This window comes from Carassius gibelio, chromosome A17, assembly GCF_023724105.1.
Source record: "Carassius gibelio isolate Cgi1373 ecotype wild population from Czech Republic chromosome A17, carGib1.2-hapl.c, whole genome shotgun sequence".
NCBI lineage: Eukaryota > Metazoa > Chordata > Actinopteri > Cypriniformes > Cyprinidae > Carassius > Carassius gibelio.
Genome location: NC_068387.1, coordinates 25,651,443 through 25,671,633, shown reverse-complemented (window position 1 = coordinate 25,671,633; position 20,191 = coordinate 25,651,443). Strand labels below are relative to the sequence as shown.

Here is a 20,191-nt window from a genome sequence, read left to right as displayed (position 1 = left end):
AGACAAGAGTGTTTTATGTAAACATCAAATGCTGTACATTTATCAAATTTGTTAACTACGATATTTGTTGATTGAGTTAATTTCCCCTCAATTATCCGCATTAATATAACCACACGAGAGGATACTTGCCAGATGCTGCCTCATTGTTATACTTTAATTCATTTTACTGGATAAAAGTTTAGTTTGTGAGTTGATTTACCCGCTGTTTCCTGAACATTAAATCATTTGAGATGATTAAACAGCGACACCTGCAGGCCTCCGTCTGCTTTACAGCACCACCACAGTGTGACAAATACAGATCAAACTCGATCATAATCCACAATGTTTCCATTTAACATGTGTTTTGACCTGCAGCTCGTCATTTTAATGGAGTGTTTTACTAGTTAGCAATAAACTAGTACCTCACCTGAATGGTTGTTCATTTGTGTAACTTGTGTTGTTATCTATGTGATGGAAAATGTATGTTTTATTTGTAAACATCATAAACTTATTTCAGTTAATGTCATGAAGGTAAACTAGTTTTAGTTCTGACCAGTGCTTAAGTGGGCCGGTAAGCACTGGTACTCAGTACCACCACTTCCAAATATAGCTCTTGAGCATACCACCACCTCTCCTTGTGCCCAGAACGTGCTTTTAGCGTACTGGTACATTCATTTTGGACATCTGTTTTAATAGAGGTTTTAATCCTTTGCCTTCACTGCCGCTTTTCAGAGCGCCCTTCACAATGCACGCTTCCTAATTCTTCCTAGTTCGGAGCGTGATCGCGAATCATTTGAGTCAGCTCGGGAGTTCGGAGCAGCTTCGCGGATCATTTGAATCATTTCGAGAAATCGGAGCGGGTTCGCGAATCATTTGAGTCAGTTCGGGAGTATGTAGCGGGTTCGCGAATCATTTGAGTCAGTTTGGGAGTTCGGAGCGGGTTCACAAATTATTTGAGTCAGTCTGGGGATCGCAAATCATTTGAATCAGCTCGGGAGTTCGGAGCGAGTTCGCGAATTATTTGAGTCAGTTTGGGAGTTCGGAGCGAGATCGCGAATCATTTGAGTCAGTTCGGGAGTTCGGAGCGGGTTCTCGAATCATTGAGTCAGTTTGGGGATCGCAAATCATTTGAATCAATTCGGGAGTTCGGAGCGGCTTCGCGGATCATTTGAGTCAGTTCGGGAGTTCAAAGTGGGTTCGCGAATCATTTGAGTCAGTTTGGGGAACGCGAATCATTTGAATCAGTTCGGGAGTTCGTAGCGGGTTCGCGAATCATTTGAGTGAGTTCGGGAGTTCAGAGCGGATTAGCGAATCATTTGAGTCAGTTCGGGAGTTTGAATGCAGTAATCCAGTAGCTCTTTAGGGTATTTTTTCAAAATCCTTTTGCACATTTTATTCATGTTCAGTAGTTCTTTTTAGCTCAAGCAAATCCACAAACTAATAAAAGGATTTATTATTAAGGTTGCCTGTTGACTGCTGTATATAAAAGCCCTTCAATATAGTTGTTGTTACCTCAGCAGATGAGGGGAATCATCAAAACAAAACAAAAAAACAGAATATATATATATATATATATATATATATATATATATATATATATATATATATATATATTTTCTTTTTTATTTTTTTTTTTATTTTTTTTTTTTTTTTGTTGTTGTTGGCTATAATAGAGTACCGGCACCTCTTTTGGGCCACTTAAAGCACTGGTTCTGACGGTGTAAACATGGCTGAAGGCGGGAAAACCAAACCGAGCCTTCTGAGTGAGTCATTTACACTGGAACGGCTCCAATTGATTCAACCTTAAACTGGATTCACTGGCAAAAAACACACCGAAAGAACCGTTCATTTTCGACTTTGGAAAAAAGCACGTAGTGGGGGAGAAACGGAGGTTTTCGAAACTCCGAATCAGTTAACCATTGCGTCGCGAAATGATTCACACTCGAATCGGATCGCGAATCATTTGATACAGATCGGGACATCGGGTTCGCGAATCTTTTTTTTTTTTTTATTAAAACAACAAACCATTAAGGCAGTACAGTTATAAAAACAGAACAACGAACAAATAAAGAAGAAATAATACACAAATACAAATCCCGGTTTTACTAGTTTGCTAGTTGCTAGTTTGCTAGCATCGTTAATTTGTGTCTGATGGTGGATAAATTCAGAAATGCAGTTTTGTCTGCTTTAGGATGAACACAGTTTAGATAGTTTCCATGTACTCCTCTAGTCTAGATCAACTCTGAATAAAGAAAAGAGGTTTAGGACCAAATTTTATGTTAATGTATGTGAAATTTAGCTAGCAGCAAACAAATTAATTAAGTTATATTTTCCTATGTTCTTTTTGGATCTTTAAAACAGAAAGAAAAGACACAAAATGAGATTGGATGAACATTAAAAATCTGACATTGCCAGACAAGTAAATGAATCTTCCTCAAGAGACAAAAACAGCAATTCTCTTCAATGTCATAAAACAATTACATTTCAGTACATATCCGTCTGATGTGTTTTGATAGGATTGAGGAATATATTAAAATACTTCATAGGGAAAATAATAGGCGAAGTCAATCTTAATAGAACATTTAAATAATTGAATTAGAAGTTAGAAATGTCATAAAAGTGTCATATACTCGATTTATTAAGTATTAATCTGTCAAGGGTTATATATAGGCCTAATCAAAGCATGACAGCCTGTGAAATCCTTCTAAAAGCTTTTTATTTCACTGTTAAAGTAAAAAAAAGAAAAGAGTAAATGATTAATATTGTTCAAAGCCCAAATTTCACAAGAACAATTTTATTAAAACCAATGCACAACACGAGCACATTCACTTACATTCAACAATATTTGTCTTCCAAAGATCATCTTGATATGTGTGATACTAATAACAGAAAGTCCTAAATGTCTTTAAATGTCAAATCTGGTTTGTTTGTTTTTATTTTTTATCTATTTTTTAGTCAGCAGAAACAGAAGTTGAAAATAATAAAGTGGCATTCAGTAGCATACAGATTCTGACACGTGGTATCTATCTAATTCTGTATAGTATAAATATCTTAAAAGTGCGCTTATGGTTTATACAAAAAAATGAGCTCTAATCATCAACACTTTTTACATTCCACATCTAACACAAATTCAACATTCAAAGGCACAGGACTTCACTTCAAAACCATCCAAAATAATCAGAGTCAGAAAACTAGTTCAAGTAATCTTACATTGCAAAAAGATTTTGGTCGAAAGGAGACGATGGCACAGAATCGTGTTGTAAAAATTCAATACAATACTTACAGGATTAATTTTACATGTCAACTAGTAATTATGAGGAAATTAAGAGCAAATGATTAACTCTCCGCAGCTAATCCAAGACTCTTTTTAAAGCAAATTATAAAGCAAATAGTTTAGTCAATAAACGGACTAAACCGATATTTTAACCGATATTTTAACCGATATTTTAACCGATATTTTCTAGGCCAATCTGTCTCATGCATTGAAAAGAAAGTTAAAAGAAACATATTTTGGCACTTTTTTTAGTAGCTCACCTAGATCAGATACAGATAACCTTGCAAATATACAGAAGTTTGATGTCAAATTTCTTACTTGGTGTAACTTTAAATACAGAACTAATTCAACAAGAGTAGATTAAAAAAAATAAAAAAGTAAAAATCGGTAAATTAAAATCTAGCAAGTAGAAATAACAGCTAATCAAAGTGCTGGATGAAATCACTAATTATGGCATGAAGTAGAAAATAATTAACAATCAAATTCCACTCGGCATAAAAATCCTTAAAAGCATCCCTCCAAAACTGAACGAATTAAAGTTTTAAAAAGGAGATATTACATGCTTTCTGACTTATGTAGAAAGATTGCATAATGATGATAATACCTCGGGAAATACAAAGTGCATATCCATTCTTTTTTTCAGTTTTTTATTAATTCATTTATTTTCCTTCATCTGCATTACTATATTTATTAATGACTGAGGTGAATCTCATTTATATGGAAGGCTGTTTCCGCCATGGGATATATATATATATATATATATACATAAACAATTCTGAGATAAAAATTCTAAATTCTGAGATAATGTAAAAACTCGCAATTCTGAGAAAAAGAAAGGAGAACTGCAATTAGTTGCAAAGTTGCAATTAAAACATATTTTTATTAAGTGTAAAAAAAATGAATTGCAAGATGCAAACTCGGAATTATGTAAAATAAACTCGGAATTGCAAGAAAAAAAGTGAGATTTTAATTTTATAACTCACTGTTATGACTTTTTCACAATTCTGTTTACCGTATTTTTCGGACTATAAGTCGCACCTGAGTATAAGTCGGATGAGTCCAAAAATACGTCATGACGAGGAAAAAACATATATAAGTCGCATTTATTTAGAACCAAGAACCAAGAGAAAAAATTACCGTCTCCAGCCACGAGAGGGCGCTCTATGTCTTCAGTGTAGACTACAGGAGAACTGAGCAGCATAGAGCGCCCTCTGGAGGCTGGAGACGGTAATGTTTTCTCTCGGTTCATGTCAAATTAATTTTGATAAATAAGTCGCACCTGACTGTAAGTCGCAGGACCAGCCAAACTATGAAAAAAAGTGTGACTTATAGTCCGGAAAATACGGCATATATCACAGTTTTGAGTTTATATCTTGCAATTCTTGCAGATGTTTTCAGAATTACACAAAGGTTTTCAGAATTGTGAGACAACAATTGCAAGGACCTTTTTTATTTCATGATGGAAACAAAATTCCACACACAAAATCCAACAACGACATGTTCAGGTCATATTTCCCCCAAACCAGAAATAAATAAGAAATTCCATTTTGCATAAAGAAAATAAAGACAAATTGCTATTACTGTAATGTAAATAATAATAAATGAGATATGGATCATGATGTTGCACGGCCTTTTAATTGATTCTGTTATAAACACTATTACAGTATGCCTGGAATTTGAGGGAAAACAGTTTTTGGGGTGAATTGTGAGCTGGACGTGTTTTCATGAGATTCACTCAGTCATTACAGTGACCTACTGATGCTAAACTGTAGTAACAAAAGAAAGAATTCAAACAGTTTCATAAAACCTCCTAAAAAGAAACTGGGAGGAACTGTAATGGTCAGTTGCAATAAAACATATGCAGTTATTATTATATATTTTTTTAGAACAACCTAACGGTGTCTGTTATGGGTTTGGAAATAAATAACGCTTATAAGTTGAAACACACCGTCACAAGTTGATAATAGTTCATCACAGTACAACACGAGCTATGTTGCTGACATTTACAGATGTGTAGAAGTACAAGCGGCCCGCTGACTGTAAGCATGCATCCCTGAAGCTGCTCCAGGTCAGTGTGGGACAGAGTCTCTTTCTAAAGTACATCAGGACAGGTGGAAAATCACCTGTCGTTTCCACAGCACAAGTCAAGCACTCGCAATCAAACCAAACCAACAGCAGCAAGAAGATGAATCAGAGAGTCATCATCCGTTTCAGTGCAAATAAACCAGCAACCTTTCAGAAACTCTCACGTCCGGAAGACTGAATCTCACAAACCTGGTGAGAATTCAACCCAAAAAAAAATATTTGAATTTGAAAATTTGCTTAAAAAAATTAAAAAACAAGTAAGGGTGAAATATAGTTAATTACACTTAAAATGTTTTTTTTTTTAAATTATTATTATTATATTTTATACGTGAAATGTGAACCAGATTTAAAAAAAAAAATAATAATTGGCTAACATTATTCGAAAATTTCATGTAAATAAAAATGAAACATACGTAAATTCTCAAAGTCTATTAAAAAAACAAAAACAAAAAAAAACAAAAAAATATATATATAAAAAAAAAATAGGACTTAAATTCCCAAAATCAATATATATATATATATATATATATATATATATATATATATATATATATATATATATATATATATATATATATATATATAATCGGCTAACATTATAAGAGGTCAATGTGTGCATAATAATTAAACATAAATAAATAATAAATGTGTAAATACAAATTTCAGAGAGAGGGTGAAAAATGGTCTGGAAAAAAATCTTTTGTCCACTATTGGTGCAAAAAAAATAAAATAATAATAATTTCAAAAGAAAAAAGGAATTTCTATTTAGCTTAAAAATATATTTAGCTTTTTTTTTAGGGTTTACGATTTAAAAATGCAAAAAGCTCAATGGTCTTAAAAGCAGTCTGCTTTTTCTCTAAGCAATCGTATTTTTGGAGTGAAATATGACCCAGATTGTTGTTTGGGTTTAACTGACCAGAAGATTTTTGTGAGATTCATCTGATAAAGACGACTGACGGCTACAGTTTCTCCATGCAGTGCGTTCTCTTCCATTAAAACTCGTTTTTACTCATTATTATGAGAAGCACATCAACAGTACACTAGAAATAATTCAGATTTAAATCTTAGTGTGCATCCAGTCAAGTAAAAAACAACAACTTAAAACAAATGTATAACTCCCAGCGACATGAAGCCGTGTTTCTGAAGCACAAACTCTCTTCGTCTGCTGGAGTCAACACAAGTCTTACTAATCTCTAATATGTTGATGAAGGACATGAGAGTGTTTGGAGGTTTCTGACATCAGTCTTTCTTCTCCTCCTCTGTGTCGTCTTCAGACTGTGCTCCCTTCGTCATGAGTTTCTCCAGCGTGGAGGAAGAAGAGCGAAGAACCTCCGGCTCTCCGTCCTCAGTCTTTCTCTTGGTGCTTTCCTGCACAAACTCCTGGATCTCCAGAGGAAGCCGCCGGAATTTGTCCTGGTATTCCTGATCCAGGTCGCTCTGGAGCTGCAAACACAGGTCATAACATTACAGGTCAAGTCTACAGGGAATCAAAAATTACCTTTAGTGCAACGTTCAAAATCTAAATATTTCATATTTTGGTCCAAAATGAGCATTTATTGAAACTCAACTGCAAAAAATGTTTCGTTTCAATCTTTAATGGCCACATTTACACATCAGTGAAACTTCATCTGTCCAGTCACAGTCAGGTAATTAGGAGGTTAACTAACAATAAGACATGCACAAATAATAAAATGGAGAAAAGTCTCTGAAAAAAGTAAATAGAGTCCCACAGAGGGTGAAAAAAATTATCCGTTTTTGGCAAAAAACAAAAAACAAAAAAAAAAAACATTATTGGAGGACTTCAGTGAAAGATAAACTAAACATAAAATAAATAAAACTGTTTAACTTTAGTGACTGAGAGGATGGTAAATGGTCCTGAATTTATTTATTTATTTATTTATTTAATTAAATAATACTTAAATAATAAATGTATTATACTTGTAAAATAAATCAGGTGAAAAAAAAGACAAATAATTGAATTATCAGAGTACTTCAAGAAGAAGAAAAAAAACAAAAAAACAAATAAATAATAAAAGTTGTTAAACTATATGTAAAAAGCAAATAACAATATTTTTAATAAATGTTAGAGGGTGGAAAATAGTCCTGAAAAAAAAAAAGATTAGTTTAAATTTAATTAAATAAATAATAAATAAATAATAAAATGTAATGTAAATTATAAATGTAAAATAAACCGGATGTAAAAAAGGCCTAACATTATTAGAGTATTTCAAGAAGAATAAAAAAAAAAAAAAAAAAGTTATAAAAATATATGTTAAAAGCAAATAACAATATTTTTAAGAATTGTAAGAGTTAGCGAGAGGAAAATGGTCCTAAAAAACAAATAATAATAAATTTAAATGTCATTCAATAATAATCTTACATTTATTATAAATATAAAATAAATTTTATGTGTGTGTGTGTGTGTGTGTGTGTGTGTGTGTAATAAAAGTTGGAAATGTCAATGAAAAAAGTGATAGAGATGGAGAAAGGGGAAAATCAAAAAATAAAAATAAAATCCTAGATGTACATTACTAGAGGACTTCAAATTTGAAAGAACAAAAATAACAATAATAAGTCACCTGCAAACATCATCATTGCAAAAGTGCTCACGAATGACAACAAAACACATTAATGTAGAGATTTCACCATCATTCCTGCTATTCACATAAAACACTGAATCTGAGTAAGAAACACAAAGGCACATCATTTACAAAGCTCAGGGCTTACAGGAAGGGAGTCTTGACTTCATGCAACATGATTCAGCTCATAAACCAATCAGAAAACAGCATCCAAGACAGTTTTCACATGTGATTGGGAATTAGAGCTGTACTGCTGAACGCTGAAAACACATTTCCTCTGTTTCTGTATTTAAGATCGACTCTAAAAATGTGTTATATGACCCGAGAGAAGTTCTCCAGGAGAGCAGGAGCTGAGATATTTAAATACTCCTGACAGCTTATGAAATATGTAAAGTGTTAAGTGTTTAATATTTTAAGGGTCAGTCCTGAATGAACAGTCTGCCATCGTTCAGAAAAAAAAGGTACAAAAGCTGTCACTGGAGCGGTACCTTTTCAAAAGGCACATCTTTACCTAAAGAGTCCATATTGGTATCTTAAAGGTACATATTAGTATCTAAAGTGTACATATTAGTGCCTATTAAAGACATATATTAAGACATATTAAAAGGTGTACTTTTTAAAAAGATACCGCCCCAGGGACAGCTTTTGTACCTTTTTTTTTTCTGAGAGTGTACAGTATGTCAGGTTTTAAAGGGTTAAAGTTACAAAGCATGCTGGCTCAGTGATGATGGTTTTATAAAATGTATTGATCTACAGTGTCATGATGCAACAACCTCCGAATCTCATCTGTCAAACTTCCTAGAAAGCATCCCGCCTGGCTTTACTAGATGAGTTGTGCTCATATAACAATAACAGTGATCATAATCACCCGCTGTGCTCCAGCTGTGCTGACAGATAGAGATCCGGCCTGTGCTGATAGTTTGTTATTGTAGTCAAACTTACTTTGGGTTTCTCATCTAATATCTGCTGCAGGACGCTCTTGTGGGTTTCTACAAGCTTCTCCTGTCTCTTAGTCTGAGCGTCTTCCAGCTAGTGAGAGAAAAGACAGACGCTGTGAAGGCTGAAGAGTCATATTTGCTCTGATTTTTGATGATGAGAAAGTCTCTCACCCTCTTGATGTGGTGCACCACCTCGTTCACATACGACCTGTTGATCTCCAGCTTCTCCCTGAAACACAGACACAGCGTTAACAGTGTTTCACTGCCATCTGGAGGACAGTTTTATAAAGAGTCAGTCAAAATCCAGAACATTCCCTTTCTTTAATTGCCTCCCAGAACATTCATAAAAAATAACCTGAAAAGATTAATCTCTCTCTCTCTCTCTCTCTCTCTCTCTCTATATATATATATATATATATATCTCCCTCTCTCGCTCTATCTATTTCTCTCTCTCTCTCTCTCTCTCTCTCTCTCACGTTAGTCTGATTATCTTAAATTAATATATTATATAATATAAATAGTGTGTATTGTATTAATGTTTTTGTAAAATTACACACATTATAGAGAAAAAAACTATATTAACATTCTTAGATAATGTTAATTATTGTTACATATAATATATTAATTACATATTATTTATTATTATTTGAATTAGCTATCTATCTATCTATCTATCTATCTATCTATCTATCTATCTATATATAAATATGTATATATAGAAGATTATTAGTTATTAGAACAATGACTATTTTATATGATTAATTTATATTAATAGATAATACACATATTTGTTCATGTTTTTATTATAATACATATGAAGTATAGAGAAAATAACAATAATATATAATTAATTAATATTTTTGTACACATATACAGAAAATAATAGAACAAATTAAAAAATGACAGGTCATTTCAAATAAAATAAAATAATATTATAGTATATTATATATATGCAAATGTGTGTGGTTTTAGATTAGTATTTAAAATTTGATTAAAATATATGATATAAATTTTCTTTTGTTAATTTATTGTTACATGCATTTTCATTTGTTAATTTACTGTTACATGTAATATATTAATAATGTATAACGTAATATTTTTTATTTTTTTAAATATATTAATATTAATATTATTTGCATTACCAATTAATATAATTATAAAACGTAGTTGAACAAAGTATTTTAATATTATTTATAGACCAAATATGCTTCAAATTCCCATTATGAGATAATCTGAATGAAACCTAAAATTGAATGAAACCTAAAAAACTTACTGTAAATATTGTTAAAGATGTTTTATTTCACTCGTCTAAAACCAAAACCTAAGTTTAGACACACAACAAGTGTCTGTTTGATGAGCAGATGAAGTCTTACTCTTCTGTCAGGTGTTTCTCCTTGGATTTGGCTTCACTCATCTTCTCTTGTCTCTTCTTGTCCATCTTCTTCTTCAGCTCTTTCTTTTCTCTGTAAACACAGACGGGACAGCGAGGGTGACTCGACATGACCTTATGAATTATTAAAGAAGCCCGTGATATTCGTGACGGACTCACTTCTCACACAGCTCCTTGATTTTCTTGGTTTGGTTGCTCTGAGTCTCCTCAGCGATGACCGTCAGCTTCTCGATCACCTGCAGACACAGCACAGAGAGAACAGCTCGCAGTGAAACCAAACACTAAAAGGTTTCTAAAGCTGGATATCAGAGATTATTTAGATCTGATTTCAAACATATAATTAGCAAAATACAGCTTCTTACGAAAGTTCTAAGCGGCCATGCATTATTCTTTTTTTTCCTTCTTGTTTTCTCGTTATAACGATAAAATTTTCTTGTTATCTCAACATAACGAAAGTAATTTTCTCGTTATAGCGACTTAATTTTCTCGTTAGCTCGACATAACGAAAGTCATTTTCTCGTTATAACGACATAATTTTCTCATTATCTCGACATAACGAAAGTCGTTTTCTCATTATAGGCACTTAATTTTCTCGTTATCTCGACATAACGAAAGTTGTTTTCTCGTTATAACGTCTTAATTTTCTCGTTATCTCGACATAACGAAAGTAATTTTCTCGTTACAGCGACTTAATTTTCTCGTTATCTCGACATAATGAAAGTTGTTTTCTCGTTATAGCGACTTAACTTTCTCATTATCTCAACATGACGAAAGTCGTTTTCTCATTATAACAACTTAATTTCCTCGTTATCGTGATATAACGAAAGTTGTTTTCTCGTTATAACGACTTAATTTCCTCGTTATCTCGACATAACGAAAGTTGTTTTCTCGTTATAACGACTTAATTTTCTCGTTATCTAGACATAACGAAAGTCTTTTTCTCGTTATAGCAACTTAATTTTCTCGTTATCTCGACATAACGAAAGTCGTTTTCTCGTTATAACGACTTAATTTTCTCGTTATCTCGATATAACGAAAGTCATTTTCTCATTATAGCGACTTAATTTTCTCGTTATCTCGACATAACGAAAGTAGTTTTCTCGTTATAACGACTTAATTTTCTCGTTATCTCGACATTACGAAAGTAATTTTCTCGTTATAGCGACTTAATTTTCTCGTTATCTCGACATAACGAAAGTCGTTTACTCGTTCTAATGACTTTTATATATTTTTTTATAATTATTTATTGTACGTGTGATATAAAACCAATTATCATTGCCATGGTTTGATTATTTTCTGTATATTTGTAATATCACACACACACACACTGTATTTAGCAGCATGTCCCGTCTCTGATCTGACCTGTTTGATGTGCTCTTTCTTCAGATATTTCTCGCTGTAATACTGCTCCTGACGCAGACTGAGCAGCTGCTGCTGCTGCTGTTCTTTGAGTTCGGACAGTTTCTGTCCGCTGTCCTGATCCAGACTGACCAGTTCCTGCTCGAAGAATGAGGGTCCGTGTTCAGGACTGGACGACAAACACCTGCCGAGACACACCAGTCCCCGAGATGTTCATTCTCCCGATGTTTCTCACTTCAGAAACAGTGACTGGACCGGACTCTACCTACCTCTTCTTACCGTCTCGTTTGGCAGACTTCAGCAGGACGGCTCGTTTGCGCAGGAAATCGTGCTGGATCTCGTTGTATTTGGCCGTGTGCTCCTTGATCATCTCGGTGGTCTTCTTGTGGTGTTTCTTCACCAGGTCCTTCATCTCTTTATAATGTCGTCTCTGCTCTCGGACGAAGCCCTTCTGCTGTTTCAGCTCCTCCACGGTTTGTGCCTCCATCTCTGAAGCAGAAACAGAGACTTCAACGACTGTAAAATCAGCTTTTTTAATATCACGCCCTCCATATTTTGTGAAGCTTTTCTGAAGATCATGTCGATGGATTTTCTGAAGCTGTACATCAGAAATGTCTTAATTTATAGCGCATGCAAAATGATTGAAACTCAACGGCTACATAATAAAATCTCACCTGCGGCTGCTTGTGTGGTTTTTTTTTTATTGTTTTTTTTTTATAACATAAAATAAGCAAAATGTAGCTTCTCTCAAGGTAGAGACTTCATTTTTCATTGGACACTTGACTGGGTTATTTACGTTTTTATTTGTTTCTGTATTTATTTGTGACGTCTCCGCCTAGCCGTGTGTGTGTGTGTGTGCGTGTATGTGTGTTTGTGTTTTAGGTGCCGTCTGGAGGGGGCGTGGCTACACACCTGACACTTGTTGGATTGTGGAGTGAAATATGTGGAAGACTTCTCGTGAAGGCAGTTGGGCGTTTTGTCTCCGTGATGGAGTTTGTCGCTGCACGCCGTGCTGAGTGTTCTGCCCGACCCTGAGACTTTCCGTTATTTGGATTATGTTAATGTTTGTTTTCTGGCATTTAAATAAATGTTTAATATGCCGTGACGCGTCTGGTCTCCGTTTTGTTACGGCCTGAGTGCTGGCCGTAACAGATGGGGGCTCGTCCAAACCAATGCGTTAGTCACTTGTAGTTTCTTATGATTTTCGTTTGAATAATTTTGGGAAATTTTGCGGGAGACGGACGTGAGAAGGCAACGAAACAGTTTGTTCACATTGTTCATGGGTAAGTCAAGTGTTTGATGTGGGTGATAGATGACAGGATGATTTCATTCATTCCCCTGTTAGGCTTTAGCGACGTTTAGTGTTGGTTTGTTATTTTAGTTTGTTATTTTTGTGCAGACTCCTGGGCTGAGTACACTGCCGTGGTTTGAGAATTGGGCAGAATTGCTTAGTTTACTACCAGCGGTATTTTAGTGTTTAAAGGCGCTCGGCTCTGGGGAGTTGCATGAAGATTAGGTTTAGAAATATAGGGGTTGGTGGTACTTAGGAAGGGGAATGCGTGAATGAATGTTCATCCGTTTTTGATCACTTTAGAAGAAAAAAAAAATGCAAAATTTTATTTACCTATGAATTTGTGAATTAGTAACTTTTGGATTAGAAATATGGCATCCATCGAAAGCTTTATTAAATCTCCGTCGGAGGCTTTGTTAAATGGGCTTTCTAAAGGACAATTGTGGGAACTTGTGGAACATTATGGTATTGGAGATGTGGATAAACGGTTAAAAAAGAATGAGTTAAAAACCGTTTTGAAGGTAAAGTTGAGTGAGGGAGAAATTTTGTCCTTTGCGAATGAAGAGGTTATTGAGGAGTCCAAGGAATCGGTGGACCTTTTTTCAGGTTTATCTTTTGAACAGAAAAAAGAGATCCTTAAGATGCAGCAAATGCATAGTCGAGAGATGGCTAATGTAGTTAAGGAACGTGAACTTGAATTGGAAAGGTTGAAAATGGACGATTTGCTTAAAAAACGCGAAATGGACTTATTGCAGCTCAAACATTCGCAACAGCTGGAATCTGAGAAGCTGTCGCGAGATTTTGAGTTGCAAGTGCAGCGGTTAAAATTAATCGGTGAAGGTAAAATGTCATTTGAAGGTGTACCATCACAGGAAAGAGTATCGCGTTCATTTGATGTGGTAGGGAATTTAAAATTGCTTCCTAAGTTTAATGAACGTGATCCCAATGTTTTTTTCTCGTTGTTTGAGAGTATTGCGGAGGAACGTAACTGGCCTATTGCTGATCGAGTAGTGATGCTTCAAAGTGTAATTACCGGTAGAGCACAAGAGGCCTATATGGCGCTTACGGTGGAAGATCGAAAAGACTATGACAAGGTTAAGTCTACTATTCTGAGGGTGTATGAGTTGGTTCCAGAAGCGTACCGTCAGCGTTTTAGGAGTTGGCGAAGAGGAGAACGTCAGACTCATGTTGAAGTGGGGAGAGAGCTGACTGCAAATTTTGATCGGTGGTGCGCTGCATCAAATGTGAGTACTTTTGAGGAGTTGCGAGATTTGATTTTGTTGGAGCAGTTTAGAAATATTGTCACTGATAACATTGCTACTTATATCAATGAAAATAAGCCCGGCACGGTTGCTGAAGCCGCTGTATTAGCGGATGAATTCACTTTAACTCATAGGAGTGGGTTTGCTAATGCACATGCAGGTGGTAGTGTTAGTTATAGAGATAATTTGTCTCAGCAACGCTCACGGAAATTTGATGTTGTGCCTCCTGCTCAGAGGTCTGTTAATTCTGTGCGGGGGAAAACTGATGATAATGTTTGCCATTATTGCTTTAACAATGGACACTGGAAAAATGAGTGTCCAGTGTTGGCAGGCAAACTGAGGTCACGAGGTAAAAAGACCAATTTTGTTCCCACATTATTGGTAGACACTGTATCTACGTCTAAAAAACAGCCGGTGTTCTCTGATTTTGTAATTGAATCAAAAGCTCTAAAGGTTGATCCTCATTTGAATTATGCTCCATTCATTACAGACGGTTTTGTGTCATTAACTGATGGTATTGACAAGGTACCAATTAAGATCTTGAGGGATACTGGGTCATCGGAATCATTTATTTTAGAGTCGATTCTACCTTTTTCTGCTGCCTCAAGTGCGGAGAAAAATGTATTGATCAGGGGGATAGGGCTGCAGACGTTGTCTGTTCCTTTGCACAGAGTTTATTTAAAATCTGACTTGGTGGAGGGAGAGGTAACTGTTGGAGTGCGTCCGTCGTTACCTGTTAAAGGCGTTTCTGTGATTTTGGGAAACAACTTGGCAGGGGGGCGAGTGTGGAGAGATGTTGTTCCTCCACCGGTAGTTTCGTGTACTCCATTGAAAGGACAAACTGATGAATTGAGATGTGATTTCCCTGAGGAGTTTGTGTCCTGTGCCGTAACCCGTTCAATGAGTCGTAGCTTACCTGATCGTGTAGAGGTGCAAAAAGTTGAGGTGCCTGGGTTAGCCGGGATTTCTCCTATTACTCGTAGTGAGTTGGTAGCTGCACAGCAGAATGATACCGTTTTAAAACCTTTGTTTGCTGTTGCAGTGTGCCCTGAGGAGGTGGAGAGCGTGGCAACCGGCTACTTTGTTCAGGAGGAGTTGCTGTTGAGGAAATGGAGTCATCAAAGTGAGGATTTAGGCAGTAAGGCAATAATTCAGGTAGTGGTGCCGGATCAGTTTAAGGAGGTGGTATTAAGGGCTGCCCATGGGGATGTTGCAGGCCATTTGGGCGTGAAAAAGACTTATCACCGTATTTTGTTGCAATATTATTGGCCTCTTCTTAAAAAGGATGTAGCAACATTTATTAAAACTTGCCACACTTGCCAGATGGTTGGTAAACCCAATCAGGTTTTAAAACCTGTGCCGTTGTGTCCGATATCGGTAACAAGTCAACCTTTCGAACACATAATGATTGACTGTGTGGGACCGTTGCCTCCGTCTAAATCGGGTAACTCGTATTTGCTTACAGTTATGTGCCAAACAACTCGATATCCCGCGGCATATCCCTTGCGTAAGATCACCACTAAAGCTGTCGTTAAAGCTTTGACGCATTTCATTTCTATTTTTGGAATACCCAGGATTGTTCAGAGCGATCGAGGGACCAATTTTATGTCTGGAATGTTTGCGGAGGTCTTGAGGCAGCTTGGGGTGAAGCATAACCAGTCAAGTGCACGACATCCTCAGAGTCAAGGGGCATTGGAGCGTTTCCACCAGTCTCTGAAGTCGCTGTTGCGCGCATATTGTGTTGAACTAAATCGGGATTGGGAGGATGGGCTGCCTTGGCTAATGCTCGCTGCTAGGGAGGTAACACAGGAGAGTTTGGGTTTTAGTCCAAACGAATTAGTGTTTGGTCACACGGTGCGGGGACCACTTACAGTTTTACAAGATGAGTTGAAGGGTGAGGAACCACCTAAAAAAATGTCAGACTATGTTAGTGGGTTCCGGAGGCATTTGTTTCTTGCAGGACAGAAAGCGCAGAAACGTCTTGGGAAGGCTCAAATTAAAATGAAAAGACTGTTTGATCGCCATACGGAATGTCCTGTTTTTAGTCCGGGCGATCAAGTATTAATGTTGCTGCCTTACCCCAGATCTCCATTTTGTGCTAAATTTTCTGGTCCTTATACCGTAGTACGGAGAGTTTCGGAACAGGATTATATAATTACTACTCCTGGTATACTGGTGCTGGTATACTCTGATCATAATCCTTTGACATTTCTGCATTCATTGCAAAGTCCGAGTCAGCGTTTGATGCGGTGGGTTTTATTTCTACAACCATACAATTTAAACATTCAACACATCAGAGGGGTTGATAACGTCATGGCTGATGCGTTGTCCCGTACGTTTGATGCGGATTTATAATTGTTGATGAGGATGCTGCCTACTTTTCTTTTGCTTCCTACTATATTCTTTATCACCTTAAATTGCTTCCAGGATCCGGATTGCTGGCGATGAAGATGTTGGGTAGATGAGGTAAAGGGTTAGTGGGTCAGAAGTTCTTTATTATTGTGATCTTGATATTTTCAATGTCTTGTGTTTGGATTTATGTTTTGCTGTATTTTTTTTGTTATGGAATTGGGTTTTTTTTTAAGGGGGGGGTGTGACGTCTCCGCCTAGCCGTGTGTGTGTGTATGTGAGTGTATGTGTGTTTGTGTTTTAGGTGCCGTCTGGAGGGGGCGTGGCTACACACCTGACACTTGTTGGATTGTGGAGTGAAATATGTGGAAGACTTCTCGTGAAGGCAGTTGGGCGTTTTGTCTCCGTGATGGAGTTTGTCGCTGCACGCCGTGCTGAGTGTTTTGCCCGACCCTGAGACTTTCCGTTATTTGGATTATGTTAATGTTTGTTTTCTGGCATTTAAATAAATGTTTAATATGCCGTGACGCGTCTGGTCTCCGTTTTGTTGCGGCCTGAGTGCTGGCCGTAACATTATTATTATTATTTTTTGCATTTATTATTTTTTTCCTGTATATGTGTACAGAAAAACAAATTTATTACATTTCTGTATTATTTTGTATGTTAATATATTTACATTTTATTTAAAATAACCTGTCAGATGTTTTTTGTATACGTTTACAGAAACATATATTCATTTAATAAATATATATATATATATATATATATATATATACACACTTAATATAATAACATAAACAATATTTTATCAACAATTATATATATATATAAATAAAGTATAATATAATATTTTATATTTTTAATTAACCTGCCATAGTACAGAAACACAAAGTAATTATACTGTTGTATTATTGTATATTTTAATATATTTATATATATATTATTTTATTCATATCAAAATATTTTATATTATTATAATTCATTTTAAAACAACAACAAACTAACAATTAACTTTGTATATAACCGTTTAATATAAAACAAAATAATATTATATATATGCAAATATAATATAATATAATATAATAATTTGTTAAATAACCTGCCATGGTTTGTTTTAGCCTCTTTTTTGTCTGTATATATTTATAGAAAATGTATTATTTCTTTTTTATTTTAATGTATTTTATTATTATGATTTTAATTGGATATTATTATTATTATTATTATTATTATTATTATATTTGAAATAACTTTGTTGTCATGGTTTGTTCATTCATTATTATTTGTCTAAATGTGTATCATTAAATACTACTACTACTACTACTACTACTAATAATAATATAAATTGTATTTAATGATATATTATTATAATATAATATAAAATAACAGAATAAACAAACCATGGCAAGTTATTTCAAAATCCAATATCACTGATTGAAAACTCAAAGTCTGGAGTAAATAAAAAGCCATTGGCTCTGTTTAACAGTCGATCACTGACCGGTGAGGACGCTATGGATCAGATCCTCAGTCTTTGCCGCTGGTTTGGTCGAGCCTGAATCATAACGGGATAAGATCTCATCAGTTACCATTCATGCATATACAATAAAACTCCTCATTGTTTCTCTCCTGTCTTGTGAAGCTCTGACCTGTGGACTGCGGCTGTGTGTTGATGTGGGACGCAGGTTTGGGAGCGGTGCTGGGTGTGTGACTCAATCCGTTCTCAACCGGGACGGGTTTGGGTTCGCTTTTAACCTCCGAAGGGTTTTCAACACATGGATCCGCCTGAAGAACAAGGAACGTCATCATCAAATCCTCCAGTGCTGTTCAAACTCAGGCTGCTTCATTACAGTCACTTCTTTCATAAGCAGATGAATTCATTAGTAGTGAGGAATGTGATTAGAGTTCAGATGGAGTAATTAGTGCCAGTGCAATCTGATCTACTATCTCTACCTCTCTGGTGTCTTTCTCTTCTTCTCCTTCCTCTAAAGTGAGCGCCGCCAGCTGTTTGGATCTCTGCTCCATCAGGTTGACGTATCTGATGGGGTTGGACAGCGCTTCGATGACATCTGATCAGCACAGAAACAACAAATTCAAAAATATATTCTATTTGATTTTAGATAAAATTTGCATTTTAATTTACTTACCAATTAATTTGACTTTCTCACAATATTTTGCAACTTTAAAAACGTCCAAAATAATGTTGTTTTTTTTTATAGTTTTTTTTTTAAAAATTATGTGACATCTGCATTTTAGTTAACAATAATCATTTCTTCTACAATATTTTGCAACTTTTGCAACTGTTTAAAAACATCAAAAATAATAGCCCAAAATATAAAAAAATATAATATTTGATTTTATGTATCATTGACATTTAATTTACCTAAAAATGAAAATTCTTTTGTAAGAAATTTTAACTTTCACACAATATTTTGCAACTTTAAAAACATCCATAATAATTGTCAAAGACATTTTTTAATATTATATTATATTTTATATGTGACATCAACATTTTAGTTAACAATTATAATTTTTTCTACAATATTTTGCAACTTTAAAACTATTCAAAAACTTTCAAAATAATTATTTAAATAACATATTACAAATATCTTTTTTAATTTTTATTTTTTTATTTTTTTTGTCCCTATAGTCCAGACGTGATTGTGTTGGGAATCCTCTCAGTCCAAACAAACGCGTGAAACGCTGCTGAGGAGGTCAGTGCTGTCTTTCCTCTGTGGTCTAACACCTTTTAACTAAAGCACAACACCAACAGGTGCATTCTGGGTACTGGAGACGTCAATCCATCCCAGAGTCCCTCGTCTCATAGATTCAGGACCAATGAGAGCCGCTGGGACACGGATGGAAACGTTCCTCACAAAAGTCATAATTCACACCAAAATAAGTATTTGTCACATGTAAATAATGCAAAGTAGCCTGAGATTCACTCATAGTCACCGTGGTATTGACATGGCACTCTGAGGTTATTTCACAGTAATACTATGGTACTTTAAGTGCTTTTTGACAGCGGCACAGAAAGAACAAATGAAGCCGTTTCAGATAGTAATGAGTTTCTTACCGGCGAACGTATCGGGAACGTAGTCCTTCACCTCGATATACACAAATATAGCAGGAAGAGTTAGAGCTTGGTTCTTTTCATTTCTCAAACCGATGTAACGATAACCTGCGAGAATAGGACAAAATTATGTTGCAATAAAATAAAAATCTGCATTTCAGGTCACAAAACGTCTTATAATAATACAATGCAGTACAATGAAATACAATGCAATGTTATTTTTATGTTGCAGAATAAAAATTATAATAAATTGTTATTAATAAACTAAAATAATTTAAACTCTATTCTAAAATAAAATGCTAAAAAAACGACATTTAAATTTAAACTGAGATTATATTGTATTACCCCCCTTACAATATTGCAAAATTTTAATACTACTACTAATAATAATAATAATAAATTATTATTAATATCAAAAAATAATGTAACTGTAATCTTAAAAAAAATGAAATCATATTTGCCTCTAGCAATTAAATTAAATAAAATTAAATAAAATTAAAAATCCAAAATTAACAAAAAAAAAAAACAATACATGACATTAGAGATCTTGACTTGTCATCTCACTGAAAAAAAAAAAAATATATATATATATGTATATTTCCTTTAAATTATATTATT

General features: G+C 34.8%; 1 protein-coding gene across 1 annotated transcript in view; it reads right to left on the bottom strand.

Annotated features, from left to right (window-relative positions):
• Nucleotides 1-5,932: 5,932 nt before the first annotated feature.
• The window catches only part of LOC128031818 (1-phosphatidylinositol 4,5-bisphosphate phosphodiesterase beta-1), a 66,666-nt gene continuing 52,407 nt past the window's right edge, over nt 5,933-20,191 (bottom strand). The window contains exons 22-32 of the mRNA XM_052620279.1: nt 19,577-19,681; nt 18,454-18,569; nt 18,150-18,285; nt 18,002-18,055; nt 11,874-12,093; nt 11,608-11,788; nt 10,405-10,481; nt 10,229-10,318; nt 9,027-9,084; nt 8,860-8,946; nt 5,933-6,781 (exon numbers count right to left, since the gene is read on the bottom strand). Coding sequence (XP_052476239.1) covers nt 6,578-6,781; nt 8,860-8,946; nt 9,027-9,084; nt 10,229-10,318; nt 10,405-10,481; nt 11,608-11,788; nt 11,874-12,093; nt 18,002-18,055; nt 18,150-18,285; nt 18,454-18,569; nt 19,577-19,681 — 1,328 coding nt within the window. The 3' untranslated portion in view covers nt 5,933-6,577. The remainder of the gene's footprint in view (nt 6,782-8,859; nt 8,947-9,026; nt 9,085-10,228; nt 10,319-10,404; nt 10,482-11,607; nt 11,789-11,873; nt 12,094-18,001; nt 18,056-18,149; nt 18,286-18,453; nt 18,570-19,576; nt 19,682-20,191) is intronic.